Source organism: Falco cherrug, chromosome 11 (genome assembly GCF_023634085.1).
Source record: "Falco cherrug isolate bFalChe1 chromosome 11, bFalChe1.pri, whole genome shotgun sequence".
In the NCBI taxonomy this organism is placed as follows: Eukaryota; Metazoa; Chordata; class Aves; order Falconiformes; family Falconidae; genus Falco; species Falco cherrug.
The window spans coordinates 32606245-32625278 of record NC_073707.1 but is presented as its reverse complement, the minus strand read 5'-3'; the positions used below and the strand labels follow the sequence as shown (position 1 = coordinate 32625278).

Sequence of the window (19034 nt, the reverse complement as noted above, 5' to 3'; positions counted from 1 at the left end):
CACATATGTCCCGCGTAGGTTGTGATAGATGCTTCCTATTACAAGAGGTGTAACACCAAGAACGTAACACCTGACACCACCACCACCCCCTTCCCCGGTCTCACTGCATTCTGCAGCTTTCCCCTCCCCGCACAGAAAAAACCCATGCTTTAGCAAGCGGTGTCCAGGGAATCACAAGCCGTTGTACCAGCAGCTGGAGGGCAAGCAGCACTTTAAGCGAAACATTCTCAGCTCAGGCTGACTGTTATGGTTAGCACTAAACTATTTTAGAAAGTAGCACCATAATCTAAACATTTATCTGCAATATTTAACCAGGACACTGTGCAGGTCCCTAATGTGAAGAGGGTATTAAGCACACATCCATTTAGCACCAGACAGGAACTCCTTTTGAGTCCTATACACAGCTCTCTTGAGAGCCTCAGACAGATAATTGGTAGTTAAGTGAGCAGTATACAGTGTGGAGAGACTGCTAATCTCACCTTTTCTCAGCTGCCCCCTCCCCTTCTGGTTTCTGAAGCACTTCAACAGATAACAGTATTAAGTCAATCAGATACTATGAATCGTTCCTAATAACAGGACAGTTACTGCAGTTCACCAGCCCTTCCCTCTGACAAAACCACAGTTCCAGCTTCAGAGTTCACTGTTCAATATAAACCCAGTGAACATATTTTGAAGGTATGATTTATTAAAAAATTATTCCTTTCCTTAGCACAAGACTATGTATGGTAAGAACAAGTATTTTGCAAAAAGTTCTACCAAAGTTTGGGGTTTGTTTTTTTTTTTAAAAAAAGCCAAAACCACTATCTGTCTGGCAATTATGTTTTCAACAGAAAAGAAAGTGCAGGAAAAAACTGAATATTCAGAGGGCTCCAGATTTTGGAAGATTGCACCTTTTGAGATACCTGTTAATAATAATTTTTACAGTGAAAAATAGTTCAGAGATACTGGATGTTACAATTGACATGTAATAAAGGGGAAAAAAACTGGTTAAAAACAAGAGCAATACAGAGTCAAGCAAAGGACACACTAAGTGTTAGATTAGAAATAATACTGTATTAGATCCAGATACAGCCAGAGAGCACTCTTATGAGCATTAGACACATTTGTATGGGAGGGTGGAAAGACCATCTGGCTGGCACTAAGTAACAGGAATACACTGTCCAGAAACACTGGTCTTTAATCTGGCAGCCGTGACTATGGTGGGGGCACCCAGAATCTCTTGACGACTGCCATCACGTGCATCCAGTTAGCTTCCAGTTATCGCAAACAGCGGGAAAAAACCCACACCAGATCACAGTACAAATACTACTTTGACCTTTCCTTGGAGAATACTGAGGTAGTATTCAAAAGCTAAGCAACTTAGCTTCACAACAAATCTACATACAGTATTAGAGGAGAGGGTTAAGTTAACTGCGTTATCTTAAGTCTAAGAGTAAGCACATTATTTGCACACCTCAGGAACAGAAAGAGGACTGCCCAGATGGGATTACCGGTCTTTCTGTACAACCTCTTAGTTCAATAAAGAAAATGTTCCAGATCAGGCTCTACATCATTTCTAAAGATGTCATCAGCACTCAGCAGCTTGGCAAACACATTGCAGTGGAAAACAGAGTAAGAGATACTTATCCCAGAACCCACTCGCAACAGCCCAAAGGCTGAGCGCTTTATTTTACTAATATTATGAAATAACAGAAACTGAAGGGGGAGTGAAGTCGTTTTCAATTCTGTTTATACCACAACATGCAACCAGGAAAATTTATGTTCTCACCAACTTTATTTCCCTGGAGCATGTTAAAATATGCTGCAGGATTTCTCCAAGGTTAGTTTATCAGTAAGTAGCCATCAACAGGAACTTCTTTCCAGGCTTTATAAATGAGAAAAATAGCTGCTGTTTTCAGCCTGTGTTTTTACTTTCTGCAGAAAGTATCAACAAACCTTCTGGTGGAAAAACCTTCAAGCTTTCAGAGACCAGATGCTGCACAATGTGGGCTGTATTTTTTTTAAAACAGTATCCACAAAACAAAGTAGCTATTGGATGAAAAGCTTAGCCATAGTTAGACCTGAAAACAAAATCTGAAGAGATTATAAAATCCTAGTATGAAAATATTTCATGGGGCATCCACCCATCTGCAGTCTTGGACTTCGTATTTCACTAAGCCACTAACAGTCACCCAAATACTGCTAAGCATTTAAGCTGGTCTGAATTCATGCAGATTTAGATTTAACTGTCATACAAACCCAGACCCTAAGGGTTCCATCATCTGTGCAAATCACATCAATAAGCATCAAATATCGACACTCACTCAAAATAACCTGCATAAATGTTGCTAACATTACATGTATAGGAGCCATGCAGAATAGGCAAGACACATTAGCTGCATCAGACGAAAGATCCATACTGCTGATACAAAAAGACATTTTCATCCTTAAATTGATGTTGCTCTCATAACTTAAGAAAGTTTCGCCTACCTATGGTGTAAACTGTTTCATAAATGTAGGGATACTTTCCAGAAGTTAAAAGCACCTTGAATAAACAAAATGCTTAAAAAAAATACCCACAACAGAACACTCCCTTTTCAACAGCAAGTATATCACCAGCATGAAAAAAGATTATCAATAATACTTGGTAATAGAAAGGAAAAACATCCAGTATCTGATCCTTTTCTTATTTCTCTAGGAACTGGTCTGGCAAATCAAATACGAGATTTTTGTCGGGTATATTTTTCTGCCAGATCAGTTCCCTAATCTAATGTGCCATGAGGCCACAAGAACAGCTGTGCTGGCACAATGCCGGCAGTAAAGGTACTAGAGTGTGCGAGCCAGCACAGTAGCAAAGAAAAATTTCCTGTGGATTTCACTGGGAGCAACTGGAAACTCTTAGAAGTCAGAGTTGTCTATTCAAAGGGAAAAGGGCACAAGAGAGTTTGGATTTGGGATACAGATGTTGCACTTGCATGCATTGCAGATGAAGTTTCCTGAAAATGTGAAATTGGCGTTTTTTTCTTAACCTGTTTTTTTGGCTATTCCCTCATTACAGCATTAAACACTAATCTGTCATACATCATTCACCACATGAAGACAGACCCTGATGTCAGTTTGCTTGTTTAAGTGTTTGAAAAAGCTGCTTTTAAACCTGTGTTCATTTTACAGCAACTAATCATCTACCTCAGCAAGCCAGAAATAGCACTATCCCCAGTGACACTGCTGCTGCCACATCAGGCCACAGCTCTCTTCACTGTCCCCTATGCTAGTTCAGTCTCTTGTCCCCATACCAAGGCTCGGCTGGGAACAGTCAGGAAACTGCACTCGGCTTCACTTGGCCAGCACCAAGGCATAAAGAGCAGGCAGGGACGGCTCACATCTCCCTCCTAAAGGCACCAGGGACAGGTGAGGTTCAGCCCAACCCTAACCACACCTAACTTGGATCACACTAGAGGACCGGTACCCACAGCTTGCTCCATGAACTACCCTTCCACTTCCCAGGAGAGGAGCAGGTAGGCTTCAGTGCACAGCACTGTACATGGTGTCTGGCCAAGTTACCCAGCCCCTGTTCCTCCCCTGGTTAGCCCACCCAGTGCAGGCAGGAGGCCAGTCAAGCTGTGTTAGCCTCTATAGTGGACAACTTTCTTATCTGTCCTACCCACAGCTAACTACAGCAAACCTTAATGTTCCTGGGCCTTCTAATTCTGATGGAGCTTTTGTTTCAAGTCATTTCTCTGCTCTTTCTGGGAAGTCATGAAAAGCATGTGTCAGCACAACTTGCTGAGAAAGGCATTAAAAAGGATTTGAACTGACTCCCCATGGCAACAGACCCTGAAAGGGAATTAGCATTTGCTCCCCATTCCTCAAGAAGCCTAAATGGAATTTGTTTTTCTCCTATTTAAGGAATTATTTCCAGAAGAGCAGCATGCTGCTGCCTCTACCGCTCAGCAGATGCAGTTTCAGCACACCCTGTGTTCAGCACAACAGCCATCCCACCAGACACAGAACTAATAAATATGAGCAAGTGTACATCAATGTTTTTCTTACACAACTTTCCAGTACTCCGCACACCCTTCTGGTGCTTTTGCCAGCTCTCTGTACATCAATTCACTAATCCAAATAATTTTTTGGTTTTGCTGCCAGAGGTTTTCAATCTCTGTATGTCAAATGCGAGCGTCTTTCTATGCTGGAGATTTTAATCTACCGAGAGAGAACACACTTTACCACATTGGCAATGATTGGGTTTTTTTATTGTATCATCAACAACACTTCTTCAGATTCTATTATGCTCTGAGATTTTTTAATGTTTTCTCGTATTTCTTCTGTAAACAACACCACCCACTTCAAAGTAGGCAGAGGAACACACAGCAAGCACAGAACTGTCAGCTCCAAGAACCATCAATCCCAACATGAACAGTCCCAAAGTCAGGGGAAACGATTAACCTCAGAGGCAGTTCACAAACTCCCAGAGATTCCTAGCTCATGCCTCAATCTCCAGGTAAAAACTGGAACAAGGCCAGGGGGAGGAGGGGAATAGCCAACTTCACCTCCCATGCTGGAGATGATAAATTTCCACAGACAAAGAATTACACTACTGCATGGGGTCAAGAAAATAAACTCCCATTCACAGCACTCAGTCCAATGGCGCTGATGCTGACTAGGCTGAACTATTGAGAGTGTTGGCAAAGGGAGACCACTGGTCTCCCAAAAACACGTGCAGCACTGCTTTTAGCTGAAGCTCTGGTTAACACTGCTTTGCCATGGTGCCTGGACTGTGAAACATCAAAGACGAAGGAAGGGAGGAGATGTTCTCACAGAAATTCAACAGAGCGAGAAATTCACTGAACAGCTGCTAATAACACATCTTTAAGACTTTCTGAAAATACCTGGCACAGACTTTAAGACCTTTTCCCAACAGCAAAACAATGCTTTAAAGACATGATGTCATGATAATGAACACAAAGTGCAAGCTTACCTTGTTCCTACTTACCATGATTTTAGAAAACAGTAATTCTCTTTCTAGACATTAAAATAAACATTTCTCTTCAGTAGGTCATTCCATGGCTTTAAGAAGGACCTTCTTTACCTTGATAGATCAACAGAAACATACTCTGTAAAAGGCAGACAGTACGCAGCACACCAGATCATGCCTGAGAGTATCTGTCTCTCACTAGGAATAAATACTTGATAATTTGGACAAGTCATTTTCAGACATACTGTTAATATATGAGACCCTATTCCTTGAAATGGCAGCACTGCCTGTTTAAATAGCTGAAGCAGCTATTGCTGAACTCGTAGCTATTGCTATAACCTACAAAACCCTGGACGTTGCGCTGCTGTAGCATAGAATAATTCAAACCATGTAGTAAAATACAAAATTAAAAATAAGATGCTTGGAAAGGACTCTGGCCAACACAGCCAGCCATGTACACAGATGATCTGCGTCTTGTACATTTGGCTACTTACCAACTGACACACAGTCCCCCAAAGAACAAACATTACATACCACAGAACCCTTCGCGTTTGTCATCAATTGATATAATTGGTAATTCTTCCATCTTGTTCTTGGGGGGACACTACCAACCAATGTGCCAATCACCCACGGCTGGAACTAAGACTAAGCAAAGAATATGGGAAACCCATTGACAGGAGGCTCAGTAATGCCCAATTTAGACCTATGCAATTACAATCGACACATCCTGTACTCCATCCCAGTGACATGCTTGGTCATGCTCCGTGTGCATGGGGACCTGAACTTTAAGTCAGTTCCAATAACTCAAGCCTGTAATGGAGCATGGACTGCTTTACACAACAGCTTGTCTCTACTTGAAATTTCTTGCAAGCAACCTTGAATTATTTCAGACTGAAGAGACTCACACAGACATCTCTTGCCAAGAATGATACACTGCTCTAATGCACACAGCCAAACGTCCATGGAGCGGTTTTGCACTGCTCACCGGTGGACCCGAGCCTCCGCAGGGGTATGCTGCATCCCCAGCATCAGGTCCCTGGCTTTTTCTAGCACTGCAACAGGCATCTGCTTCCAAACTGCTGTCAGCAGCTCTGCCCATCTCTCCCTTGCACTCTTCTGCACTCCCACTGCCCTTGTGGGAACCTTAGTAAGTGCCTACCTGCAGGTGCAGATATTTCCTCACATTCTGGATCTGCCAACCTGCCTTTCCATCTCTCAAATGCCTGCTCCACATCACCCTCAGCTACCCAGGTACAACTAGATAGTCCTTCTACCCCTTCCTGGGGTGCGTGAGAAGCGTGGGCAGCAGGTCAAGGGAGGTGATCCTCCCCCTCTACTCTGCCCTGGTGAGGCCATGCCTGGAGTTTCTGGGCTCCCCAGTTCAAGAGAGACAAGGAGCTACTGCAGAAGGTCCATTGAAGGCTACAAAGATGATGAAGGGGCTGGAACATCTCCTTTATGGAGGAAAGGCTGAGGGAGCTGGGCCCGTTTAGCCTGGAGAAGGCTGAGAGGGGATCTCACCAACGCATGCAAATGACTTGAAAACGAGTGTCAAGAGGACAGGGCCAGGCTCTTTTCTGCAGTGCCCAGTGACAGGACAAAGGGCAACGGGCACAAACTGCAGCACAGGAAGCTCCATCCGAATATGAGGAAAAACTTTTTCATTTTGAGGGTGACACAGCACTAGAAAAGGCCGCCCAGGAGGGTTCTGGAATCTCCTCTGAAGACATTCAAAACCCGATGCAAACCTGTGCAACCTGCTCTAGGAGAGCCTGCTTTAGCAGAGAGTTGGGCTAGATGGATCTCCAGAGGTGCTTTCCAACCCTGACCATTCTATGATTCTGTAATGCCAGATAATCAGCAAAAGGCTCTGTAAGTCAGGAAAGCAGAGGGCAAGCTCAGATCTCTGGAGTAATGACAATGCCCTCCATGTCCATGGAGATTGGAAGAAGAAAGCCACCTTTGTTACAGAAAACAACTCCAGTTTCCTAAAGTAAACAAGAAAGAAAAAAACCCACCAAAACAAAACAAACCCAAACAAAAGAGAGTACACACACCTCCCTCCTGACCATTAGATCAGCCTGCAGGAACATTGGCCGACCTCCAGTGGAAGCACCTTTTGATTATGAACTTAGAAACAAAGACAGATTTATTCCTAACACAGTCCAGGCTCAGTGGTTCAAACCAACTAATCTCTGGGTCGTTGTTCAGCCCTGCTCCATCACCCAAGGGTACCACACTTTGCTGGTTAGTGGCTTTAACACCCTTCCAGTACAACAGCCACAACGATTGCTTAGAACATGCTGTGCATCCTGCTATGCCAAGGGGAAAATGTTGTAATAATAGTGTTTCTAAAGCACCTTCATTTCAACACATTCAAGTAAATCTGAAGTATTAGTAAAATAGGTTTCTGTAAGACCCTACAAGGCAATTATGCATGTCAGCCTTACCTCCTCTGAAGACACAGGCAGAAAAAAAACTGTCCTGTTGAAAGTAACACAGGAGGTCTCTAGCAGACCTGGAAACAGACCTCTGCTTTCCGAATTTGAAGTGCTTTTGTTATTTTTTTAACATTCAGACCTTTTTAAGCTTATTAAAGAACCCAAAGGAAACAAAACACAACACACACCCCTGCGAAACAAACCAAAAAAGTCCACCATCACCACACCACCCTGTGTACCCATAGCCCTGGCTTTGCCATCTAGGTTATCAATTTAAATTCAATTGGATCTTGGGTGACACCTTAAAAAAAGAAAAACCTTATTCAGATTTCATTAAAGGAAAACCATTGTATTTACAAAAAGATCACTGTGTAAAGCCAACAGAAATACACAGCTTCAGTGTTAAAGCCTTTCCCAGAAATAAAAGGCAGCTAAATATTGAATAGGAGACTAATTTTCGTTGTATCTTGATGCTCATAAAACTGTTTTACTGCCACAGGCGTTTCTTGACAGTGTTTTCATTACAAATCAAGTCATGCAAAACTGGGATCTTTTAATAGCAGGTGGCCTCTCCTTTGATTTTATGGAGTGAAAATTTTATTCTCCTTTACAAATACTGGCAATTTTGATCAAAGTCATCATGGGACACCCGCCTCAAAGGGTGAAAGGACAGGAGCATTAAATCAATTCCCTAGGCAACCTCCCAAGCTGAGCCAGTATTGTTAAAATAATGAGTTGTGCACCACTTGATCCAAAACCACCAGCTGATCCCCATTTTTATAGACAATAGGTAGCATAAAACCAGAAAGCGTCTGCCACCACTCAGATCATTTGTCCACAAATCATGTATCTTGAACTGATAAAACTTAACGTGTTTTCTGGAACAGCCTACTAGCATTTTTAAACCTAGAAAAAGTATCCTTCAGAGTTTAAAAAAAAAAAAAAAGTAGTGTTCTCAAACTTATTACAGAGAACTAACCTTTAAAAAAACAGGAAGGTTTTTAACAGTGTACATGCATTCTTGTCTCACCTCCCCCCAAAAGTCCACATTTTCTTGCTATACACCGTGTTATCTTTAACTTAGGTGTCTCGTTGAACAGTTGAATCCTGTCTTTTCAGTAATGTTACGTGCAATTATTCTTTCATATTTCAGAACAACAGACACCTAACGTTTTCCCTTGCTGCCTCCAAGTTTCATAACATGTGGGTCAGAATTCCCAAGGACAAGTAAATCAGGAGAGTCCACTGAAAACAGGCAAACATTGTGCTTTATAACTCAGGAGTTAAAGCACACTTTAAACAAAGAGCCTATGACTAGTTCATCAGATAAGGCTTATATCTTTCTCCCTGGAATCTAATAACACTTCTAAAAACACTTTCCAGTCAGCTAGAGTTGAAGTTCCCAGAATTATACAGTTGCTTAATTACAACAAAACAGGCACGGAGTATAATTCCCAGCTCATTGTATTATTTTTTTTTTTTTAATGAATTATGGAGTAGATGATCAGCCCTCAAACAAGGTGTTTTTAGGAACGACTCAGTCCACTCGGGTTCTCACCTCGCACCTATTCCAGCACCTTCCAGGGTCAGGGCCAAACATGCTCAGTCAGCGCTTCACCCTGCGGGCAGGCTCTCATGGTGGCACCCGGCTCCTCACGGGGGGTCAGGATCTTGTTCAGCCTCATTTAACCGGGTCTGGCCCACGCTTAAGGCAGGCCAAACGGCTGCACTTCTCTCTGGTTTCAGCTGGTTACCCAGCAGTGCTGCGCCTGGACTGGCACAACCTTACAGCAGAACCTCCCACGCCACATGGCAACAGTCCGGTTTACCCCCGAGAGGGGGCAAAGCGCCCAAAGGCGACTGGAAGTTTGTCCAGCATGATTCATTATTTAACCAACAAGGACAGACCGTGCCAGGGGAAGGAACGGCCGCGGTTTCTTTATAAAGCGAGTGTAGCAGCATGCCCTGAGATGCCGAGTGTCTCACCGACCAGAGAAACATTTTATCCGGGGGCGGGAAGGAAAAAAATAAAAGTTACACTTTGTAAACCCTCAACTTGCGGCTGCAGACCCCGGGAAACCCCAGCGTTAACTCCCACAACGAAAGCCCAGCGGAGGCTCCCAGAGGGCCGGGGACAGCCCCGTTCCACCGCCCAGCCTCGGCCCCGCCTGAGGGGAGCCCCCCCCGGCCTGAGGGGAGCCGCACCGCGAGGGCCGCCTGTGGCGTGGCGCGGCCCGTCCCGTCCGTGGCCCGCACTCACTTACTTACTTACTTACTTACTCACTCCGAAGCACCGGGTTCGGCTCGGTCCCGCCGCCGCAACCTGCTCTCCCGTTCAAACGCACGGCGCTGCCGCCCGCCCCGCCCCGCCCCGGCCCGCCCTCCGGCGGGGAGCGCAGGGGAAACCTGGAGCAGCGGCGCGGCCGGAGCGGAGCGCGCTCCCCCGCCTGCGGAGCGGCGGCGGCGGCTGAAGCCGACGATCCAGCCCCGGTGTTGCTGCGGCCCTGCGCCCGCTCCCATTCAACCTGCTCCATTGTGTGTCCGCTCCGAGCCGGCGGGGCGCCGCCGAGGGGCCCTGTCCCTAACCGTCCCGGTAGACCCCTCCCCACGGCGGGACTCTCAGAGCTGCCCGAGCCGGGGCCGCGGGCCGCGCCCCAGCGGGAGCTGAGAGAGCGAGGCGGCCCCTCGGGCTCACCCACCTCGGTCCCGTCGGCGGCGGGTACCAAGGAGACGCGCGGCACCGGCCCGTCGCCTCAGGGCGCCCCGAGCCGGCGGGAACCGCCGCACCTGCCGCGGGGCGGGGCGGCAGCGCCTCCCTCACGGCCCCGCGGGCGGGCGGAGCAGGCCGGCGCGCCCCGCGGGAGGAGAACCATCGGGTTTGACATTTTTTTTTTTTTTTTCCCCTTTACAAATTAACGATGCACTCCAAGGGCTGTTCTCCTGCCTCGGCCGGCGGCAGGGAAGCGGTAGCCGGTACTTACACAGCGCTGGTTTCCCCAACGGACAGCGTGGCGATGGCCGCCGGCGGTCCTGGCGTGAGGGAGCGCGCCCCTCTCCTAGAGGAGGGGAAGTCTAAAACTCGGCTCTTGAAACGATAACTTCATACCCGATGGTCCCGTGGGTGGCCGAGGGTGCTGCGGCCGACTGAGAAGCGAGCGGGTACTGCCGCGAGCAGGGCGGTAACCCGAGGAGGGTGGCCGCTGCCTCCCCCGGGTCCGGGCCGCGGGCAGGGGACGCCCCCGCCGCCCCCCGCGCAGGGCCGGCCCGCTCAGCCAGCCTGCGGGGCAGGGGCGCCAACGGCGCCGCGCCCGCCGCCCTCGGGTGGGCTCCGGGGGGCTGGTCAATGTTTATGACAACCATTTGCCTTACGTGCCGCACCGGCAATAAAACGCCTGTGCCATGCTGGAGATAGCTCCCTTAGCGAGCCATCAGGAGGCCTCTGCTTTCACTCCCTGTCATCTTTTGAAGATGTTGTACCGCTCACATATTCAGAGTTGCAGCGGTAAAGGCACGAGAGTTAAGCAGTTTAATTCCTGACCTTATTCCCAGTCACGAAAGAACTGCATCCTCCGCCCGGAAATACTCCACAGCACGTTGCTGCTGTGGCTAAAGGAATGGGATGGTGTTGCTCAGAGGCAGCGTGGGGTATTTTAATGTGATGGAGAAAAGTGCTGCTTCTCCCAGTCAGTTCCTCAGCTCTGCAGAGCTATTTGTTTCTACTCCTGTTACCGCTCTTTCAATAGACAGGCCTCCCACAGAGACGAGATCTGCAACCTCTCAAGCCTTGCACAGATGGAAAGCACGGCTTTGAAAAAAACTGTGCTTTTTTTGAGGGGGGAGGGTGTGTTGTTGGGTTTTTTTAAACAGCTAAGCCCTGGATGGTAAAGAAAACAGCATTAATAAACAATTACAGAAGCTGATTCTCACAAAATCATTTGTCACTGCAATTGCAAACCCTGCACCACTCGGCTACCCTCTGTGAGACTAGTGTCCATTACAGCATCAATCCCATACATGAAGCTGCTTCCTCTGTATTCTGGCCAAGAACTGTAGTAAGGGCACATCACCAAAACTTCTTGTCTTGTGCAACAAACACAAAAAGAGACCAGAGGCCTGAATCCAAAGATTTGGATATCCCACTCCATACTTCCTTCCAAAACCATTTCATTTAGGCTACCTCACTACCACCAATACAGGGAACTTTAAAAATTTAGTTCAGACCAAAGGGAAGCTTCGTTGACATAAGTGATAAAGCAGCTGTATTGCCAACTTTTAAAAATCCTTCTTAAGCCACAACCTAATGGAAAGGACACAGCAATTGCTGTAGTTTAGAAAAGTCTCTAGGGCTTTTCTGAACTTCATCAAGGGTAAAAAGAGGCAAGACTGTGAGGGAGCAAAGGTGGTTCACATTCACCCACACCTCACCTCTGCTTGCTAGAAATGTAGCATGTGGCTTCCTCAGATTTTTCTCTCAGTTTTACAGTGGATTTTTGTGATAAATCCTTCTATGACTCATTTACAAAGTGAAGGTAAGAAGTCTTGGTGGAAAAAAACAATCATAACTGCACAGTTATGACCAGTTTGGGAAAGCTTTTTCTATTTGCCAGGTATAGGAACAGGAACACCTATAACCCCTCAAAGAAGTGTATTATTGCTGAGACCGCATTTGTAGTTTGGCGTTAAAAGTCAACTTTTAGTTTTGCTTTGGAGGATGCTACAGCCGATCCCAAATCCCTGATCATCTGTATGACTTTTATGTCTAAGTACCACAGCAGCAGTTGGTCCAATTTATGCATCATGTATAATGCATAAAACCAGATGCCTCACTTTTCTTCCCCCCTCCCCCCAAACAGGAACAGATACCTGGTCTCCAGCTGCCGTTGAAGTCTGTCTCTGCCCAAATTGCTGCTTCCCCTGCCTCCCATGTTAGTCTCCAACGCTGAGATCTGCACAGCAGGTACTTCATGGCTAGATGCTCACTGTGCACTACCATCTATTCTTACGCAAGGAAAAGCTGCTTTTTTTTAGGATCTCAGGATTCACAATTTTGCTCTGAAGTCAGCAGCAAAAACAATGACATAGCAACTAATTGTCAGACAAGCAGTGCTCAGCTATTAAGATTTTTTTTGTACCACACTCTTCTCCTTAGTATTTCCTCGGCAAGGAGTCACACAGAAAGAAAGAAAATCTGTAAACCACTTCACTTTAAATAAATAATGGGATTGCAGGAGGTTAAACAAAGGTCAAGTGCTTGGCATATAAAACATGTAACAACGAACGTAAGAAATTCAATCTTTGCTCTGAAAATATTTACAAAATTAATAATACACTGATATACTTAACAAATGGTTCAAAAATAAAACAAGAATTTAAGTTCTTAGCACAGTATGGTCTAACTTCTCAAATTCCATGCTAAAGTTTTATTTTCATAGAATTTTAGATATTTATAGAGCCATCAGAAAAAAAATAGGTTTTTTCCTCTTCAAGTGGATGTTGTCTTCTAAAATTCTGGATTACTGACATATTTACATTCCTTGATACACCAAGTGGTATCTTTTTTCCCCAAGAAACTTCAGTTGTTATGACCTTATTGGCTTTTTAGGATCAGCTGTAACAAATTACCTTTTATATTGGTAACAATACAACCCATTATTCAAGATGAAACATTTTCAAAACACAAATTATACACAAAAGTAGTGTAAGGATAGAATTCAAACAAAATGCTCCTGTGTAAACACTTACCACAAGCTTTGTAAAGGTCTGAAATAGAGGTTTTGAACCAATGTGGGCTACATTGTAATGACAAGTAACAGAGAAGCATTTACGGCCCTACACTGTGGAATGACACTCCGCACCTCTTAGAAACCTGACTATCGACTGCCTTCACTGTGGGGTTAACACAGATGTGTAGGTATTTAATAGGTGGAAAACTGGACAACTAATTTAAGATGTTATGGTTGGAAAAGTTCACCTTCAGAACATTTGGATTTGTGGCCTATGTAACCACTAAATTTCAATCCCATCTGGGTTATAATAACGCATTAAGGAACTATGAGGTTTCTGTTCAAGACAGGGACCCTTCAACATTATAGCACTGTTTTTTTTACCATAAACTTTACATAAAGCACATTAACACAGGTAACTGGCATTCCTCCACACAAGTCTCCCTTTTAAACTTTAAATGAACCTTCTTAACCAGCTCACAAATTGTTTCAATGTCTGTACAAATTTATTGCTGCTTATACGTTCTTTAATTCTTTCAGAGTAGCTTTCTTCTTTCCATATTCCTTTATTTTTCTTCAAGGCCTTTAACTCTGCTCGAAGGAGTCTTTTATGAAGTTCCCAGTACAGGCGGGAATCATGCTGCAGTCCCTCAATATGTGCTGTTTTGCCAAGCCCTTGCTTCAGTATCTCTTCATTTAAGCACATGCTGAGAAATCGACCCTATAAAAAGGCATAATAAATGTGGTATTCCCTTCACCTTTAAAACAGTTTTACTTATTTTTTCACATCAGCTCCCTCTGAGATACAAGCTTTACCTATGGCTAAATCTACGCTCTGGCAGAAAGTGTTAAAAGTTAAAGAGGAATCCATCTGACTGTTAAAACCTAATACTAATGCAAGACATTTGTGACAACATTCAATAGACTAAATGTGAGGCTAATCAGAACTACACAATATAGCCTATCTGGCAGAGAAATACACTCATGTCATGATCAGTATGCAAAAACACTGGTCTTGAAATCAGATTTACAAACAACATTTAAAATTCAAATCAAGGCAGATAAATTACAAGTAATAATATTCCTTACATATACTGAGATAACTGAATTGCCTAACTACAGTGGAACTCAGAACTGCAGATAAAAGCCATTTTTTGTTATTATATTTACCTTATTTACTAAAACAAGGCACTCAAGCGCCAAGTTCTCCCTTCCCAGAAGCTGGAACCATATCACTTGTTTGGGTTTTAACTCTTGCTGTAACCAGGCCATGCCACTTGGAGCCAACTCCACTCCAGCAAGTCTTACCAGCAGAAGACCTTTGGATTGCCCTGATTAGAGAGAAAACTTTGTTACTACTTGCAGCAAAGGAAATGTCATGCTTTGCCAGCTCCTGGGCTGTTGGTAATGAATTTATTCCCATGGGCCTAAAAAAAAAAATAAAATCCATTTTAGTTCCCCAAAGCATTGCTTATTTGCAAACAGAATTTGGTCTCATCTCTCCTCCAGTAAAAAAAAAATAATTCAAGATTGTGGAAGTGGTTTAAGCTAGTTGGTTTTATTTTGCATACAAATAGAAAGAACTGCTTTCATTGTCAGTTACTATCATTTTATCTAAAGGGTTAGAAAAACCAAGAAGCATTAGTGCCTGCAGATATTTGCCAAGCAAGTGTGTGGCTCTCAGACTTGATGGAGAGCTTTTGCGAAGTCACAGAAAAACTATCAGTAAAGATGGGTTTGTATATGTAGCTGTCAGTTCAACATCTCTAAATAAAAGCGTAACCCCAAAAGTCTTTTTGCCAGGAATGAGATGAACTATGCAAGCAAATGAACCGTATGTGTGCTAGCTTTTACTGCCAGAAAAATACCACAATAATGATGCTCATTAATACAAACATTGTACTGGTGAGTTCATTTTACAGGTCTCCTTCCAGTCTTTTTATTCCCCAGTCTCCCACCTGTAAAGAACCAGAACTGTACCTCAGCCCTTCCTCCCAAGCCTGCCACCACCCTGTTCTCTGCGTGGCTGCACTGAGGAGGACGATGTTTCATTTCTACCCTTGCTCTTCACATTGCTTTACTTACATTTTCTCTGTATCCACGTAATGAAAGGAATGCTAATGGGAATATGTTCAACTTCCAGGCCTTTCTCAGTTATGTGATGTATTTTTCCTCGCAATTTCACATTCTTTTCTACAAACTCCACAGGTATATCCAAAGCACTTGTAAACTTTGTTGTCTATTGATGGAAAGAAGAACAAGCCAGTTTTAAAAAACTTCTTCTTAAAATAGTTTGGCAAATTACAGCTCTATTATTAGACAGCACGGACAAGTATAAATAAATATTTTAAATAGTAATCAGTTGCAGAAGCCATTACATGCCAGCCTTTCACGATCTTCCATTTTACAGGACTTGCAATGTTAGGGGTGGGCATGAAAGCAAGGTTTAGAGAGAGAAGAGAAACTGATATTTTTTCAGCAATGAATATTGAAGTTCACATGATTCACCACAGAAAGAGTGTTACAGAAGTGGCCTGAATAGTGCTAGAATAAGGGCAAAAGGAAGCCAAGATGTGTTTAAAGACACTAGCAAAGAAGAGACACGCTGAAAACAAAGGCGGAGCAGGGAGGACAGAATCAACACAGCCTTTGGTAAGGGAGTAAAAGAGGAGAGAGACAAAAGCAGGTGTACACCTTTGAAAACATCACAAGAAGATTGAATTCGATACTATTGCCGTTGGTTAGTGGGAGGGTTCAAAGGGGCCGGTTACAACTAAGCAAAGGCTTGGCCTTCAGCACCGGAGCACAGCAGCCGCTGGCTCAGGGGGTGCAGGGGCACGACAGGCACCAGCGCTGCCTGACACCCGCTACTGGAGACACAAACGCCCAGAGGTCTCACCTTACGAAGCTTTTTGTAGAACACTGACCTACTTCTACACAGCTCTGAAAAGCTCCCATCTGCTTACCTGACATCACCCATCAACTGCAGTGCCACGCCAGCCCTCAGGGGAAACAAAAAACCGAAACCACAACTATACTCAAAGATCTTTCTGCTGTGCGTTATTTATTCAGTAAATCTTGCCATTTTCAGTCTGTAAGGACTCCCACTAGGAATACAGCAAGTGAGAAGCTTGCAGGCAGGAAGGCCGAAGGTTTTTACAAACTGAAGTTGTTCAAGTCTGATCTCATTTGCACGGGAAGCTCCAACAGGTTAGCTCATTCACAAACCCTCGCCTTAAAACAAAACCAAACCCCAAAACAACAAAAAGCCCCCAACAAACAAACAAACCAACCCAACCCAACAACAAAAAAACAACTAAAAAGAGCAACAACAAATAAAGACTGCTGGTTAACATCTGTGGTTCAGGCTTTCTGGTAAGATTTTAAAGTAAAAACTCGATGCAGATGCTCTCTCCCAGCAGAGCGCAGCTGGAGCTGTGCGGGGGGATGGTGGCGGTAACGACAGCCCCTCCAGCAGCGGGAAGCAGGTGGCAGGGCCGACCCGGGGCTGTGGAGCGACCCCGGAGCCCGCGGTGACACCGGAGCCGCCCCGCGGCGGGGCAAGGCTCAGGGTTCTGCTAACCCCCCCCCCCCAAACGCCGCGGTGCCCCGGGCGGCCCGGGGACAGGGCGGGGGGGCCCGGCCCTGCTGCGGCTTCACCGCCACTGGCGGCGCCTCGGCCCGCACGGCGGGAGGGCCCGGGGCCCGTACCGGTACGAAGCAGCTTCTAAGTTAAGAAACGAGAACGGGGCCGAGGAAGATGCCTCAGCCCGGCCGCGAAGCCCCGCTGGGGCCAGCTGCCCCCCCCGGCGCCGCCGCACTCACCAGCCGGACGCTGCGGGCCAGCACCAGCACCCCGGCCACCGCCATCCCGGCGCTCAGGCTCTGCGGGCAGAGGAAAGCGGGGCTCAGCGGGGCTCAGCCGCGCCGCATCCCCCCCCCATTCCCCGTCCCCGCCGCCCCGTTACCCGCAGGAGGCTGAGGTGCCCGTCCGCCCACTCGGAGAGGCGGCCCAGGCCTTCGGCCACCCCGCTCCGCCGCTCCGCCATGGCCGCCGGGGGCGGGGCGCGGGGATTGGGGGCGGGGCAAGGGGCGGGTCCCCCCGCTGCCCCCTGCCCTGAGCGGCGGCGGCGCAGCCCGACCTGCCCGCGCAGCGCGGCCGCTGGCGCCCCGTGAGGAGGAAACCACCGTCCCGGCACGTTCCGGCCGCCCCATCCCGGTCTCCAACGGAAGGTGTAAGGAATCAGCCGCCAGCGATGTCAAACCGCGTTTGTGCTTACACAAGCCGTCCAGCTCAACCCCACGCTGGGTTTCTAACGAACAGGCCGTACAGGAGACGGTATCGGTAACGGTCACAACTCGGGATTTCTGGAAAAAGCACAGGCCGAGTTGGGAATCGGTAACCCAAGCTGGCAAAAGCCATGCGTGAATCAAAACTTTTTATCAAAAGTTCAGACAATTCTTAAATTACCACCTATGGGATAAGTTGGACAAGCAAATAGCACCCCTGTACCTTTTCTCAAAGACAGCAGCATAGTTGTTAGTTTTACTTTATTTACTAAATGCAAACATTTTAATAAATATAGAAATAGTATAAACCCTTGTTTTTAGCAAAAGCGTCACTTGTAGCTAAATGACAATTTAGAAAACATACTGCCAACTGCTACAACTTGTATGTTGGGTAAGATGCTAAAAAATAAATAGCATTGCCTCACAGACAGCGGGGGGTTCAAGAGTCAGACAATATTGCTGCCTGCAAACCCGGAGCTGCTCTGTCCCCTGCGGCGGGGAGAAGCTCTGATTTCTCACTCCACCAGTGACACAGCTCTCCTCGCTGCCCTGCTACTGGATCAAACAGCACCCAAACACCCTCTGCCATCAGCCTGTTCAGAACAGCGCTCATCACCACCTGTAACCACACTGCCAGTGCCCAGAGGACACAAACAAGACAGCTTCACAGAAAACAAAGAACTGTTGGTAATCGGCACTGGCAGATACTTCAGTGTCCATAACAAAGACAAAACATAGGGTTGATACTGTAAAAAAACAAGAACCGTCAGATGTTGCGATGGTGCGCTGATAGTTCACAGGACGCAGGACCAGCAGGTTTTATCGTCAGCCATTTCCACGCGGGGCCACAGCAGCGGGTGCAAAATCCTGCTTTACACGCCTTGTCAGACTTTACACTTTGCTTTATACGCACTCTCTCTGGGCACTGGAATTGCAGGGTTGAATTTTGGAGCACCAGTATTTGCCTCTTAAGGAAGTCTTGGGAAACAATAACAAATTACACTCATGAGCGCAGACGATGATGGCTTTCCTGCACGGAAACTACAAGGCTGTGTCTAACGGGTGCCAAAGGGGAGAGCCATTCCCTACCTCTCCTCCCCATCCTGCTGCACCCTCTCCCCTGGGACCTGTCTCACTTCACAATGATCCTGCTAAGAAATTTAAACCAGGACAAACCCTTTACCTACAAAACCCCAATTTCTGCCATTTCCCTTTTGCTGCAGACAAAACGCATCTGACCCCCCTGGGCCCGCTCAGGCCACGCAGGACCACAAAACCTCCCCAGGACCCAGTGCCACCCACCTTCTGCAGTTCCATTTTAATAAGAGGTTCTCAAGGAAGAAGTTGGGTTGCTTCTTTCTTCTTGCCTTTTTTGAAAAGTTTTATTTAATATTTTATGTTCAATATCTTAAAGACTATGGTAGTTCTAGTCTTTAAAAAAATAAAAAACCTCACTTTAAAAGAGGGTTGGGAAAAAACAAGTAGTGAGACCAGTAACCAAGAAAAGTTACTGGTTCTTTTCAGCAGCTTGCTAAGCCACTGGTACTGCAGTAGTATTTCTGACTTGTGTTACAAAACAGCAACACAGATTAAAGGAAACCTCATCCATCCATTATTTCTCCAGTT

At 45.9% G+C, this 19034-nt stretch overlaps 2 protein-coding genes across 2 annotated transcripts in view; both read right to left on the bottom strand.

The window, feature by feature from the left end:
• The window catches only part of PLCH1 (phospholipase C eta 1), an 85508-nt gene extending 75783 nt beyond the window's left edge, over positions 1–9725 (bottom strand). Inside the window, exon 1 of the mRNA XM_055723845.1 lies at positions 9672–9725. The gene's annotated coding sequence lies outside the window, so the exon portion shown is untranslated. The remainder of the gene's footprint in view (positions 1–9671) is intronic.
• Positions 9726–12582: 2857 nt separating this feature from the next.
• Positions 12583–17192, bottom strand: C11H3orf33 (chromosome 11 C3orf33 homolog). The gene is made up of 5 exons (XM_055723943.1): positions 17087–17192; positions 16944–17003; positions 15204–15357; positions 14289–14449; positions 12583–13839 (listed from the first exon to the last, which is right to left on the bottom strand). The coding sequence occupies exons 1-5, from the start codon at positions 17165–17167 to the stop codon at positions 13573–13575; spliced, it is 723 nt and encodes a 240-aa protein (XP_055579918.1). The 5' UTR covers positions 17168–17192; the 3' UTR covers positions 12583–13572.
• Positions 17193–19034: the final 1842 nt, after the last annotated feature.

Coding starts and splice junctions, on each gene's coding strand:
- C11H3orf33 (XM_055723943.1), bottom strand. CDS start 17,167: ATGGCGGAGCGGCGGAGCGGGGTGGCCGAAGGCCTGGGCCGCCTCTCC. Junction 15,358..16,943: donor TGGCCCGCAGCGTCCGGCTG/GTGAGTGCGGCG, acceptor TTCCATCAATAG/ACAACAAAGTTTACAAGTGC. Junction 14,450..15,203: donor TACGTGGATACAGAGAAAAT/GTAAGTAAAGCA, acceptor CTCTCTAATCAG/GGCAATCCAAAGGTCTTCTG.